This window comes from Adiantum capillus-veneris, chromosome 10 (genome assembly GCF_014529385.1).
Source record: "Adiantum capillus-veneris isolate H3 chromosome 10, ASM1452938v2, whole genome shotgun sequence".
In the NCBI taxonomy this organism is placed as follows: Eukaryota; Viridiplantae; Streptophyta; class Polypodiopsida; order Polypodiales; family Pteridaceae; genus Adiantum; species Adiantum capillus-veneris.
This window is the reverse complement of record NC_140940.1, coordinates 110186286-110201442: the sequence shown is the minus strand read 5'-3', so window position 1 is coordinate 110201442 and position 15157 is coordinate 110186286. Positions and strand designations below refer to the sequence as shown.

The 15157-nt window shown below is 41.1% G+C and overlaps 2 protein-coding genes across 4 annotated transcripts in view; both read left to right on the top strand.

Moving 5' to 3' along the window:
- Positions 1–15157, top strand: part of LOC147449451 (uncharacterized) — a 68391-nt gene that overhangs the window by 41422 nt on the left and 11812 nt on the right. The window contains exon 3 of one of the 3 annotated variants that reach the window (XR_015189436.1): positions 9729–10933. The exons of 1 other annotated variant lie outside the window; for it this stretch is intronic. The gene's annotated coding sequence lies outside the window, so the exon portion shown is untranslated. Of the gene's footprint in view, positions 1–9728; positions 10934–15157 lie in introns of those variants that run through there. One more of the 3 variants, XR_015189433.1, reaches the window with a different exon arrangement.
- Positions 3528–5388, top strand: LOC147449452 (uncharacterized). Its single transcript, XM_086521567.1, has 2 exons — positions 3528–3953; positions 5326–5388. The coding sequence occupies exons 1-2, from the start codon at positions 3528–3530 to the stop codon at positions 5386–5388; spliced, it is 489 nt and encodes a 162-aa protein (XP_086377693.1).

Here is a 15157-nt window from a genome sequence, read left to right as displayed (position 1 = left end):
GCACCTAGCACTACGGCTACTGAGGCGAAAGCCCCATAGCTAGTTTTAGTACGATCAGTTACACTAGTAAAGGGGTAGTCATTGAGGAAATCCCATATGAGCCGGTAAAACCAGTTAGTCCTGAAACTAATAAACGGGCTCAACAGAGAGAGGTATGGAAGGCAAAGGGCAAAGAGAAGGTAGTCGATGAATGGTAGGAGCAAAGAGAACTGGTGGCTAAGATCACAAAAGATCTAGCCAAGAAGCTACCAGAGCAGCCAGAAAGTTTTGATGCTCGGGTCATTCAGAAGATACCAGCCCAGTCTTTTGAGAAAAGACAACCAAATCAGTCAGGATCTAGGATTTTTGAGAGTATGCTCGTTGCAATCCAAGGACTAGTGGAAGATCTAGGAAACATTAAATCAGATCTAGCTGCAATGGGAAACAAAGAAGTGGGCAAAGCAGACACCAAAACAAAGGATTGGCACTGTGAAGATAGTCCTGATTACTCAAGTTCTCATAATAACTATGATCAAGAGAGAGAAAAAATTCATGTAAAAATCTGTGAAAGAATTCAGAAACTAACAGTTGAATTAGAAGACATCAGAAAAACTTTGCCTGAAGCAACAAAATTCATTAGACAACGAAGAAAGGCTGAATCCGATGCTAGAGCAATTGACCTTGCTATTGTTAGAGATGATGAAGTGCCTGTGATTTAGGTAGACTACAAAATTAGGAAACAATGGGAACCGCTATCAGGTGTCATACTGGATGGAGGGGCAGGCGTAAACATCCTGAGGACACACCTTCAACGAAGAATGGGTATCACAAACTTGAAACCAGCACCCTTTAAGGTTCGGATGGCCAATCACAGAGTTGTGCAGGCAACCGGGATGATCAAAAGTATGCAGATAAGGGTGGGAAAAGAAAAGTCCAAGACCACTTCCTAGTACTGTATGTGCAAGGCGCATATGGGATGCTATTGGGATGCCTATGGCTATGAACGGCACAGCCTATTCATGACTATGCCAATCAAAATTTGACAATACAGGGCACCAGTAGAAGAATTCAGATCCAGACAAACAATACCAAAAGCTGGAGGAGGGGAGTGCAACCAGAAGAGATTTGCCAGAAGTATGGGGTAAAGAAGATTGAGAGGATGCTGACAGCAATGAATATTTTTTTGTTAGCCGAGATAGACCTAAATGTAGTATTATTTGACAAAGATTAGGCTAAAAAGCAAAGGAAGCAATTTCCAAATCAGTTCACTTAACTGAATCGTGGAGAACGACCAAAGAAACCAGTTGCCTCCAAAGAAGAATTCTAAGATTCTAGTAAACCAGCGGTCACTGAAGGAGTGCACTATGAAGAAGTTGCTAAAGTTCAGAATAACAGCTCAAAACTAAAAGGTTTGTCTTGGGGTTATACTGAGAAGTCAACTAAAAGGAAGGGAGGTGGGCCTAATTGGTTTCTTCCAGATGATCAGGAAATTGAAGAATGGAACCTAGGTTCTGAGGGAAGCTCTAGATTGATCAAAGTAAACAAGCATCTAAACCCAAGACTGAAAGAAAAAGCCCGACTCATGTTCCAGAAGTACAAGGACATATTCGCATGGGAACATACCGATCTAAAAGGTGTAGATCTAGAGGTCTGTCAACATAGAATACCTTTGAAGTCGGATGCCAGACCAGTGTGTACGCTATATAATAAATCCAAATTATGCTAAAAAGGTCAAAGAAGGAATTCACAACGTTCTGAAGCTTGGATTCATCACAGAAGTCCCCAGTAGTGACAGGCTATTCCCTATTGCGGTAGTGTCCAAGAAGAATGGAAAGCTCAGAGTTTGTTTGGATTATTGAAAGCTGAATGCTCAAACCATTAAAGATCCTTTTCTGTTTACGGATATGCTTCTGGATGAGATTGCAGGCCATGAGATGTATAGCTTTATGGATGGCTATAGTGGTTATAATCAGCTAAATATTCCTCGTGAAGATTAGAGTAAAATCACTTTTATTACTGAATGGGGTGCATTCATGTGTTTGGTCATGCCATGTGGTCTTTGCAATGCTCCAACAATGTTCGATGTATGATGGAGATATTTAGTGAATTCTTGTACCAATTTTTTGCCATATTTATGGATAACTTCATTGTATTGTCAACTAAGGAGAAGAATTTTCTCTTTTTGGAAATGGTTTTTCAGTGGTATAAGTAGAAGAGGATCTGTTTGAATCCATTCAAATATATTTTCGTGGTCTGGAAGGGACAACTACTGGGACATATAGTGTTCAGGAATGGCATAGAGATGGCCCAATGATAAGATCTAGTGTGTCCAGCAGGCCAAGGCACCCCGCACAACATCAGAGTTAAGTTCATTCTTGCGATATATCAGTTTTTTATAGAAGATTTATTCATATGTTTGCTTCCAAGGCATTAGCTTTATATGAGCTCCCCAAGAAAACGAGCAAGTTCAATTGGACTGTTGAATGTGAGGAGAGCTTCCAATGTCTTAAAAATGCCATTATCCGTAAGCCAGTACTCCGACAACCGAATTGGGATGCTATTTTCTATGTGCATGTCGATGCTTTGGGACTAGCGATGGGAGAAATATTGGCTCAACTAGAAGGGAGGATTGATTATCCAATGTATTTTGTCAGTCAGAGATTCAGTCAGGCTGAACAATGATATAATACCACAAAGAAATAAGCCATAGGAATGGTTTTCAGTTCCACCAAGTTTTGACATTATTTAGTGGGCAACCTATTTTATTATTATGTGGATCATCAGACATTATTATTTTTGATTAACAAAGTTATTATATAAGGAAGATTGATTAGATGAATGATGTTCCTGGTGGGGTTTAAATTTTTCATATTTCACAAGCCCAATAAATCTCATTGCGGTGCTGATTTCCTGTCCAGAAGTACTGACGGTTACTCAAAATTATCCTTGCAAGATGAGCCAATAGATGTAGAGATGTTTCAGTTGACAACTGAGGAAAACACATATCCAGAATGGTATGATGTATATCAGGTCCTTTCCAAAGGAGGATTCCCAAAAAACTGGACTCAGAATCAGAAGAAGGCTCTGATTATTAAGAGTCTGAAGTTCACCATCATAGGAGGATTGCTCTATAGACTGGGAGTAGATGGGGTTCTTCGAAGGTGTGCCAATGGAAGGAAGAATGCAAGTTATTTTTGAAGCACACGATGGAGATTCTGGAGGACATTTCTGCACTGATATTACTTATAAGAAGATTTTGCAGGCTAGATTGTGGTGGCAAACTCTAGTATCTGATGTTTGAAGTTTTTGTAAACTTGTGATATATGTCAGAGAATGGACAGACCAACAACATTTGATATGACTCCTCTTACTCCAGTTCAACCACTGGGAGTATTCATGAAATGGGGTTTGGACTTCATGGGATCGTTCAAGAAGGTCACTCACACTGCAAAGTCCACTACCGTATTCCTATTTGAAAATATTATCTGCCACTATGGATGTCCCGTTGAGATTGTGTATGATCAAGGGACACATTTTATTATGATACTATGGAAATTGTGATGGAAATGCTCTCAACTAAGCACATAAAGTCAACTCCTTATTATCCTCGCTGCTACAGTCAGGCAGAGAGCAGTAACAAAACCATCAAGAATATTTTAACCAAGATTGTTCAGAAGGAACCACATCAATGGGATCTTAAGCTAAAAACTGCTCTATGGGCCTACAAAATAGCTTACAAAGTCACCACTAGAATCACACCTTTCAGAATGGTATATGGTACTAACGTTGTAGTGCCTACTGAATTCGTGATTCCCACTCTCAGAATGGCGGTTGAGTATGGACTGGATTTTAATCAAAATCTCAAACATAGACAAAAGGAATTAGTGCAGTTGGATGAGTTACGACAAGGAGCTATGCTGGAACAGGAGATTGTTCAGCAACGAAGAAAGCACTGGCATGGTCAAAGACTCAAGGTTAGGAATTCCAAAAGGGAGACTTGGTCTTGCTTTATCAATCCAAACTAAGACCTAAGAAACCAAATTTAAAGATAGCTTGGGTTGGTCTATACAAAGTTGATTGCGTGGTTTCCAATGGCACAATAAGGTTGAAGGATTTATCTCGATTACTAATGCTAGGTGTCTACAATGGGGCCAAGATCAAGCTATATTATTCTAATGAGAAATAAACTTCTAGAGAAGAAGATACCGGCATTCTGGGTACTGATGACCAGGAACTTTCATAACCAGCCATTCTAAACCTCTTCCATGTACAAACAGTACCAAAACCAGTGACTATGCCAGAAAAGTCTTAGTGTGATAAAATAGTGCCAGTGGCAGAGTCAATAAAATGTCAGAGTCAGTACTAGTTCTTATGGAAAAAAGGTCCAGTGGGGATGCATGTGATAATCATTAAAGGGGACATGGGAAGGATTAGCCAATGCATGTATGCCATGTCGTCGGTGGTGCACAAAACTCTAGGAATGGTAAGTAGTGGAGCTTTTATGGCGCATAGGCGTATAACAATAAGACGAGTGGGTATTCTTCCTCACAAATCTCCTACATGACGCCTACCTGCTATTACACACTCGCCATCGCCAAGCTAGCTCTTAGGATTCTTCACTACAACCACAAATCTCCTTTACAGAAGAATCTGTCGATCACTGTCTATCCCTACCCGGCACACTTTGCTGTGGCTTTGAATATACAAGTAAGTCTTCTTTCCTCTACAGACTTACTGTTCTCACAGTGTATGGGTAGAACGAAAATGTCGGAGAAGATGTAGGATACCATATATGAAAATGCAGCAATCATCAACTCCCTTCAAGCTTCTCTACCACTTATCCCACATAGCAGGATACAAAGGTATGTGTTTACTAAGCCGGCCGAAGCGTTGCTGCATCTATGGGATTTGCATGTTGTGGTACAAGCTACAAGGATAGATTTTGATATGGCCATCATCAAGCAGGTTCTTGATTCTTTTACTGCCAAGGACGGTAGTGCTATTGTCAATGGTGTAAAAGTCAAAGCAACTCCCGAAGCCATTGCTTAATATGCTTTCAAAATGCCCAGTGAGCCAAAGCCGACCATAGCGTTTGCAGAACAGATAAGTTCGACTCTGAAAGAGGATGAAGCAGCCAAGAAGAAATGAAAGGCTAGTGCACAAGGGGTTCCATCAATACGACTAGATGTCCCTTCAGCCTACAGGTTTGTTGCTGAGGCTGTTAGCTTGAAGAACAATCCCACATATGTGCTAGAAAAGCTGTTTGCCATGTTGCTTGCAACAAGATTAGATGCTACAACTCAAACCAACTTATTTCAGATCTTATCTCATAATGTGCTCTAGCAGACTGTCAAGCTGAAATCTCAGAATGCATTCAAAGCTTGGCATGTCTGGCGATTTCTATACTGAGCAACTGCTCTAGAATCTAATTACAAAGTAAGGATGGCTTGGAATCTGAAGCCCATTTCAGACACTAGCAATGTTGAGCTCTCTTCAGACGAAGAGGCTCCAGGCAATCGATTGGCTCTAACTAGACAGAAGAGGAAGGCCACACAGGTGGTGGCCGGTGGTTCAAACAAATCAAAGATTACTTTGGCCAAAAGCAGTGCTTTACTGAAGCAACTGGAGCATCAAGTCAAGCCCTTGCCTATTGAAAAGTCCTCAGTAGGCCAAACTTCGTCCATACTTGAAAAAAAAACTCTAGTGTTGGAACAAGCTAGCAAGAAATGTCAAGCGCTAAACTGGTGGCGGTCAATAGCATGGGAAAGGGCTTAGCACTACCAGTCAAACCAACAAAATTCCTTTCACTGAATTGACTTTATCCATAGCTAAGAAGAATAGACTGCAGCAGTTACAACATCCCTCTCTCAAAGGCCAACTAATTCTTCAAAAACCTGATTTGACAACATTACCATACGTGGCTCCTGTTACGGTTTATGAGTTAGTCCAATCTGACCCGGCAAGAATAGCTGATGGTTGCTCTGTGCTTATCTAGTCATCATGGAACACCATTGTCAATGCCTTGGGACAGATGATGGATGCATCAGCTTCCCTTGATAAAGTGTCTAAGCTGAAAGAAGAACTAAGAAGCAGCCATCAACAGATTCAGAAACTTCAGAAGAATATCGGGACACAATCTCTTAGGCATAGTATTGTTGAAAACCGGTCATCATGAACAATTAAGGAGCTAAAGCAAAGCTTTGTAAGCTCAAAACAGAGAATAGGCAATTAAATGAAGACAAGACAGAAGCTATAAGACATGCTGAAAGATTTTAGACTATGCAGAGAATGAAGAGGGTAGACTTCAACACGCTGCTGACAACCCACATTGCATTGAAGGCTTTCCTTACAGAAAGATATATCTATAATAACCTTGCTGATATTCTGACTCTAGAAGGCAACATCACTCTGAATATGGACAATCTGAAGGCACTTATGGAGACCATGCAGAGTGATTTGCAAGACAAGCTCTCTGAATACAACATCGCTTTAGCAAATCAAGCCATTATGGATTATATTGATAAGCAAAATGACCTTGATGAGGATTCTACGAGGGAAGAAGAGCAGGATGAGGAAGGTGAGGACAACCCAATAGATAACCTGATGATAATGATGATATTCCTCCTTCCCCACCCTCAAGATCTGGAGCCGGTGGATCAGCTGCCACAGGGGGAAGTGAATGCAACAATGACCAGCCAGAGACCAGCAATCGAGGGGCCAGCGTTCTGATGATCAACAGTAAGGCAGTGGATAGAAGGGAAACACTGGAGGTTCTTTAGTACACCAATCACGACACAGTCTGGACGGCAAAGGAAAAGGTAAAGCTGTGGTTGAATCCTTAAAGGCTGATGAGTAGCAATCCTTACATCTCATCACACTGAACAAGAGATTAAGACATCAACAAGCTCCTATTACTAGGAAGTATTTGGAGATGACACTTATCTCTGACCTGGAACGCTTTCAAAGGCTGTATATAGGTGCCAAAAAACTATTCAGCATTGAAAATCAACTGCCTTTCATGATCAAGAGCTGTGTCAATTACCTGAGCATTCGTGTAGAATCCAGCTACTGAAAAGAGTACCTGAGTGGAAGCTGACTTTTGATGATATGACAATCAATCCACATTGGCAGTGAAAGTCCACTGCAGACCCGACACTCTTTAGCTCTTGAACTGGATCTACTGCTAGGAAACAGACCTACATACAGGTGTATGAAGGAGGTTAGAACTCAACTGAAAGAAGTTTTACTTCTTATGAAAATTGCTAGAGGAATTTTGGATTAGAGGGTGCATGACATCATTGAAGATTAATCTTTCAGCAGTAAAGGACCTCGGACTCAAATGATAGTAGGAGAACAAGCAACTGCTCTCCGAAGACTCTTTCAGCTAGTCAAAGTTACTAGGATCATTCAACATGTATAGCCATGGATGCCTGTGAAACTGACTATGTACGCTATGAAATTTGGTCTATCTATGTTCCTGATGAAGCAATTGACTTTTCTTTACAATCATTGAGAGTCTGGTTAGTATTCTTTGTCTGGAATGCCAGAAACTATCCTTGCTTTGATAAGGTTTCCTTGTGTAGAGTCACTATTCAATGGGAGATTATAAGGAAAAAATGACTGTGTCAGTGTATTTGATGGACAACTGAGAGAAAGATGCTGTCGGTTTATGAGTAGGCTGTGAAAGTATCTGATGGACAGGTGGAGGAGAGATGATGTAATTGATGTAATATAAGAACAATCCCCCCCAAAAAGAAAAGAAGAAGAGAGAGAGAGAGAGAGAGAGAGAGAGAGAGAGAGAGAGAGAGAGAAGAAGAAGAAGAAGATGAAGAGGAGGGGGAGGGTGGAGCCAGCACTCGTCTGTTGACGCGGTAAAAGTATCTGATGGACAGGTGGAGGAGAGATGATGTAATTGATGTAATATATGAGATGATGTAATATAAGAACAATTCCCAAAAACAAAAGAGAGATAGAGAAGAGAAGAAGAAGAAGATGAAGAGGAGGGGGAGGGTGGAGCCATCACCCACATGTGGATGCTGTGTGTGAGAGAGAGAGAGAGAGAGAGAGAGAGAGAGAGAGAGAGTTTCTAGAACTCCCTCAACCTACTTCAGAAGAAGCCAATTTTACTATTCTGAAAATAGCAACATTTCTTTGCTTCGAACACAAGCAGGCCCAGACAAGAAGCGTAGATTTGATGGCCAGGTTTTTTACTCGACAATGTTGATGCCATGATCCGTGCAATGGATGAGCATGTGCTCGTCCCCGTGAAGGCGTCGTTACCTTTCCCTTAATTCTCCACGACTGATCTTATATTTGGCAACCGTGAGATAGCCATATGCGGCTTTGATGAAGAATGGGTTGGAATACACATTGCCTATTCTGGCGGATGGCTTCCGTGGCTTAGCTTGAAGGTATTGTTTGCAGGTCTAATGCCGGCCGGGTTTTGACCTCATGGGTGGATTCACAAAACCGCAGTCAGGCCGATTAGCTGCCTCTAGTAATAGTGTGGTTGGGGACATCCGACTGGCCAGGCCAGATCAGGGAGGTGAATGTGCTAAGGTGCGAGGGTTTGTTGCTACACCGTATAAGGGTGGCGGCTCGAAGGCTGATAGGTTATACCGCCAGCAGGGCAACTGAAAAGAAGAAATGACAAGCCAAAAGCCATGCAGAGAACGTGTCGAAGCTAATTACAAGGTGATACCTTTTGACTATCTTAACGTGGGGGTAATCCTGCTGTGGTTGGGCCGACGGCTCTTACGGATAGGTGAAAGGAACCTGTAAATTTAGGGCAGGGTTAGTCTGTGGCATTGCAGTAGGACCTGTGTAGGACAGACCCAGCTTTCAACTTTCAAGCCTTCTTAGGTTACTCCCGACAGACTTGTATTGTGACTGCCCTGCAGAGTCATGGACTCACTTAACATCTCAAAGTGATGCTTAAGAGTAGACACGTTATTGCACGCATCTTGTACACGCCAATTTTTGTAAATTTATACATATGGACATGGTTAAAAACATGTTTGAGCTTTCTTTTTGTGGGGTTTTTAGCTTTCTTTAGTAAGAACATGGACATGTAGTGCAAGTCCTTAGTATAGCGTCACTTGTCGGGTTGCCTTGGGTGGCTGTGAGTTTTTTGAAGTGTCACTTATATGTAATAGAAACTCATGTACAACATAGAAACATTTATCCAAATAGAAGAAATTCGTAGGTTTTCTCTCGTTGTTCCTTCTTCATGCTTTTCTCATGTAGTTTTTTGTCCTCGATTAGCCCTTCTTATGTGTAGTCGAGCCATAGCAGGTTGTTGTTTCTACCAGTTTTGCACATGGAGATGTGTAGATTTGAAAATTTGTCGTCTTTAAAACTTTGTTTTAGAAAGTGAGATGAATTTTTGAGGCTTGAAAGCATCCATTTGGGAGTAGAGGTTTGGGAAATATAGTCTTTTTCCCGTAGGGTACATGATATGGTAGCCCACAGGCAGTTTGATATAGAGTGAGTTGTAGGAGATTGCTTGTTTTGGTGGTGTGTATACACTTGAAAATTGTGATTTTGAAGAACTCTTTGGTGAATGGGGAATCTCTTTTTCTCAAATGCATTGGTCGGTATGTGTTGTAATTCCATTCAAGGGCATGTGCTTCTTAGTTTTGGTGGTGGTCTTTTGGGTGGGTGTGTTTGTAAATTCCCAAGGGATCACTTAATTTTGAGTTGTGGAAGTTATCTTGACATGGTTTGTGGTGCTGAATTTTTGTCTTCAGCGCTATTGGGAGACATTGCTATAGAGATGCCCCTTGATCTTGTTTTTCCAATTGTGTTATGGTACCCGCCATCGAGGAATTGCTTCAAGTTACTTTCAGTTTACAGGTTTTGGGAGCCATATCATTCAGTTTTTCAGAGTTTCATGGAAAGTAAAACAAAAGTGCGAAAGGTTTCATTGAGAAAATGGAGTTTTGTTACCTTCTTGCTGACAAACAGGACCCAACATTGGTGCTTCGGATCTTTTACTTTTGTCTGAAGGAAGATAATTGAGAGTGGTTGAAAGGATAAAAAAAGAGTTGCAATCAGTTCAACATCCTCAAGTTATGACCTATCAAATGGTAAGGCATGCTTTCCTTATACATTTTCAACATGTGGAGGACCCGTTGAAGGTCTGATAGTCGATTCAAAGATTAGTGGAAGGTGAAATCCAAACCATAAAAGACTTTGTGAAGGAATTCAATGTGTTATGGACAAAGTGGTGTACATCTTTGTGGGATTAAATTCCTCCACCCATGTTAATGAAGGACAGGTTTTTTGCAATCTTGAGAAGAGACCTACACTTGAAGATGGACCTCAATCAACCAAGGACCTCTAAAGAGGTGGTTGAAATTGCCAAGAATAAAGAGTGGAGAGAATCTTAATCAACATGAAATCAATGTAGAACCAAAGGCTGAAGTGAAAGCCGAGAAATCAAGGGTCATCAATGGGTCCTCATCAGGGAGTCATGACTTGGTGGCAATAGATGGCGCTTAGCCCTTCGTGTGGGCTCGTAGCCCTTCCTATTACCGCCTTCATGTTGTCTCATAGCCCTTTCTATTATCAAATTGACATAGAAAGATGTCAATAAAATCATGCCTAGGTTCACCTTTCCCGCATAGAATTTGGAGAGAGAGAGAGAGAGAGAGAGAGAGAGAGAGAGAGAGAGAGAGAGAGAGAGAGAGAGAGAGAGAGAGAGAGAATGCTGGATTGAGGAAAAACCCCGGATGCTAATGTATTATATGCCCTTGCAGAGGCTTTAGTTTAGACCATGTCTATGTCATAGGTTATCTTATAAGCATACAACAATGTACTTGAACCATGCCCTCATGGAGAGAGGTATCATAAGTTACATCTTGACCGTCTTACCTTGTATGTGATTGTTACTGTATCAGGGTGCATATGTATGGCACTTTGCCTGTGAATAAACATAAACTCAAAATGTTTTAAAATATCCATAGCTGAGAGCGTCCTGGATAGAGTGGCTAGTGCTATAGCGGAAGTGTATGCAATGATGGGTGTTGTACAACCAACATACTAGTATTTCATGCATACAAAGAAAAAAATAGAGTAATAATCCCTTGGCTTCAATGACAGTCTCAACCATGTGAGCCGTTGGTATACGTGCTTTGCATGATTACACTGACATGGATACATCACAGTGCGTCGTTGCGTAAATTGTGAGCTTATATACACGTAGTGCTGAAGATGTGTGCCATTATTGTTGATCTAAAGTGAATCGCTAATACCTTTGCACATAAGAGAAGTCATGCTTTACATGAAGTCTGGCAAATCATTTTGCTTTGTACAACGGCTTCGTATGGAGTCTACCCAAGCACTTTGCTTTGCAGAGCAGAGAGGTGTTTTGCAAAGTGAAGAGTAAAAACTAGATAAAACAAACATAACTTGACATTTACTAACCTTGTCACCCACTTGTGGTCAGATTTTTGGTAATTCGATCGAATTTTTTTCATATCCATATGTACTGCTTGAGGGAGTTAGCAAATGTATCATATACACCCTCGTGTGATTTAAAAACCTGCAGACATCTTGGCAAGTTTCCCCCCAAGTTGGTATACTAATAGAATATTCCAAATAGGTGGAAATATAATATTTGTAGACAGATGTGTAAAAATAGTTTTCCTAGGAACCATGTCCTAGCAAAATTGCAAATCTAGAATATGGCAGAGAAAAACCCCTTACTGCTTCTCAAGCTGCTGTAACAAGTGGTCCCAGAGACTTTCCTCTCTTTATTGTGGCTCACAGCCCTTGCGCGTCTTATTACGCAATCGATGAACTAACAACTCCATATTGCACCTTGCTTTTGGAGTAGTTTCTTCTTGCGGTAGTATCAAGTCTAGAAATAGGCTGTTCTACTCCTCATGATATACTATAATATTACCAAGTTGCCATGCCTTTGCATGATATAATATAATAGCCCGACTTTGGATGTTTACCTAACCGCAGACACTTGCCTCACGGAGGCAACCTTGGATTTTTGTGCGTGGAATGTGGATAGAGCTACAAGATTCCATGAAACTATAATTTAAAACATTAAAATCAACTTGCTTAAGATTCTTACGGTAATGTATGTAATAGCATCAACAAATCCGGTGTATTGGCTCGTAGCCATGCCAATGTTGAACCTCTTTGGAGAATTCCTAGAAACTGGAGAAATTTCTTGTCAGAGGTACATGTTCTCATCTAGATTGCTTGAAGCAGTTAGTGAAACAACCCCTTGCCACCAATTACTCCCTTGTTGCATGCTTATTGTAACCAAGAAGATTACGTTGCATGTTCCTCAATTTTTTGAAAACTTTGCACTTTGGCCTTGTCGACTTGCTTTGAACCCCTCATCAGTTCCTCAATTTGCCGAATATGGTGTCAAAAACATGCAGGTTTTGTCTCGACCCATGGCAAAGCAACCCTTGCATGCCCTCCTTGGTACCCATCATGGCTTACTTTGCATGAGTTTCTCCAATTGTACCACTCAAAATCTCTGCAATTTTTGAGAAATGACAGACATTTAATTTGATTTGACCCATGGACCGCTTTGGCCGTCCCATTCAAGTTTACCGATGGCGAGTTCAAGAGGGTTGAATGGGGGGTCTGTCAACCGTGGGCACCCTTCCTTCCCCTTGTTTGATTAAAACCTAAACCTTGGGCGTTTGTGGTGTGAAAAGGGGCTCCCCAAAAAGCCTGTGCAGCACTGCCAGTTGCTGAGGAGGAAGGTGAGCCTGTAGTGCCCGCCATAGGCACCCAATGATGGCACTTTAGTGTTTAACTTGATCGCTTTCTGCCCTTTGAACCCAGCAAGCCAAAGCGCAACCAATTTCATGCACCTCGACTTCGATCCCGACTTCCATCCACACCATCGCTAAGCTTGCCTTCCCATGGTCTTCTTCTTTAGCATTGGCTTTGCAGAGGCAGTGTACCATGGATCGAGACAGATAGAGAGAGCACATGCAACGCCCTGTATTCCATGAAAAACCTTCCTCCCTCCTCCATAGCTCTCCCCTCCCCTGAATTCTGATACCAGTGATAGGAACTGCCGTCTAGGATTCACCACCCAACCTCCTATATATATAGCCCTTGGCAGCCGGTCTCTTGGCCCGGGTTCGTGACCCCCCTTGGGTATGCTTTTGGCATGACAGATGCAAGAGGCGGTAGGTATTATGAAGAATCTTAGTGTACATATGATGGGAGGTGGAAGAGGTCAAAGGTATGGATATGGATGTGGCTATGAAAGCATTGAGAGGTTTGTGGGTGGTAGAGGAAGAGGCATGGCTAGAAAAGGGGTTATGCTTCATTACTCTAATTGTGGTGAATGGGGTTATAAAATCTCTCAATGTGACAAATCAAGGAGAATGGATGGTATAATATTTTCTTTTCCTTCACAGATTCCTTATTGAGCTCAAGATTATGGTATTGAGGTGAAAGCGGAAGCAAGACCAAGTGGGTTGATAGGTGAAGAGAAGGGGCAAGATAAAGGCGGTAAGAATAATCCATTTGGAGAAGAACGAGGTAGATTCAGGAGCTATGGCCATGCGTGTAGGTAAGAGGGTTACAAGAGATCTTGACATGAGTGATGCGAGTCCCAACCATAAAAAAGAAAACCAGGTTGAAATAGGTAAAGATAAAGAGAAGAAGAAGAAAAAACCCAAGCAACATTACACGGCATCTAATCTTCCTTTGAAATAAGGGAAGTAAAATTATAGTTTAAGGATTGATTTGATGAGTAGAAAGGATGATCTTACCTTTTAGCAACTCATGGGGATGTGCTAAGTTAAACAAAAAATGGAAGTATGTGGTCAACCCTATGAAGAAGGAGCTTGTAGGGGGTCTCCGAGAGTCCTATTTTAGAATGAGCTATCCAATATATTCCCTACTATGGATGCTTGATATAAGAGGAAGTGCAGTGGAGAGGCTTATATTGATGGAGGTGCATAGGTATGCAGTATCACTCAAGCTTGTGTATCAAAGTTGGGACTCAAGATGTTGAATAATTTAGGTTTTTAAAGCTTGCAAACCAATCAAGGGTGTAATGAGGGTTCTTGTGGTGGTCATTTTTCTTCAAAGATTGCTTTGCATAAAATCTTGTAGGAGGGATATGTGTGGCCAAGCATCCAATGTGATGTTCATCATTTCTGCAGGTATTGTGAAGAATGCCAAAGAATGGAAACTAGGGTTCTTAAATTAGAAGTTAGAGGCACCATTATTGCATATGATGTGTTTGAAAAGTGGGATTCTTATGCAATAGTTCCTCTACCTATAATAGCTAGAGACAAATGTTACATGCTTTTGATGTTGACTATCTATCTAGGTGGGCAGAAGACAAATCTATTAAGCAAATCAAAAGAAAATATGTTTCCCAATTTGTATATTAAGATATTTCCTGCAAATTTGGCATTCCATTGGAGCTAATTTCTAACAAGGGTTCATGTGTCAGGGGAGAGCTGGTGGATTATCTATGTGAGAAGCTTCGTGTGCATTGTAGTTACTACTTCCTATTATCCCCAACACAATGATATGAATGAAAGGTTTAATGGAAAGATCACAAATATGCTTACAAAGATGAAAAAATAATGTGAAGACTTTGGAGCTAGAGCTATCTTATGCTCTATGGGCTTACATGTACCGACTTCTCTCACTTCCACCTAGGTTTTGTGAAAGAGTATGTGCTTCCTATTGAAGTGGAGATACTAGATTTGAGGATGATGTTAAAGCTTAAATAGGAGGCTATTGACTCACTCAAAGAGAGGATTTTTTATTTTCAATATGCACAATTGGATAGGTTTCTTGCTTTTGAGAATTATGAGTAGGTGTTGAAGAACAATCAAGCAAAGGCAACTGAGAAGGTGAAAGACAAAGACATCAAGAAGGGTTACATGGTTCTTCGTTACAATATCAAGCTTGATAATGATTTTCAAAATAAGTTTCAAGTAAAGTGGAAATTAGATCCTTAATTCCTTGTTTTAGAAAGGTTTCTAAATGGCACATATCAGCTTGCTGACTTGGATGGTACCCCACAAAACACGTGTGAATGGCAACATGTCGAAGAAGTGTGGTGCAAGATTGATGACTGTGGTTGAGCACCAGTGTTATAATCACATGATCATGTGGCTGATTATACCATCATTTGGCCTACAACTTCTCTTTTCTATTGCGAATC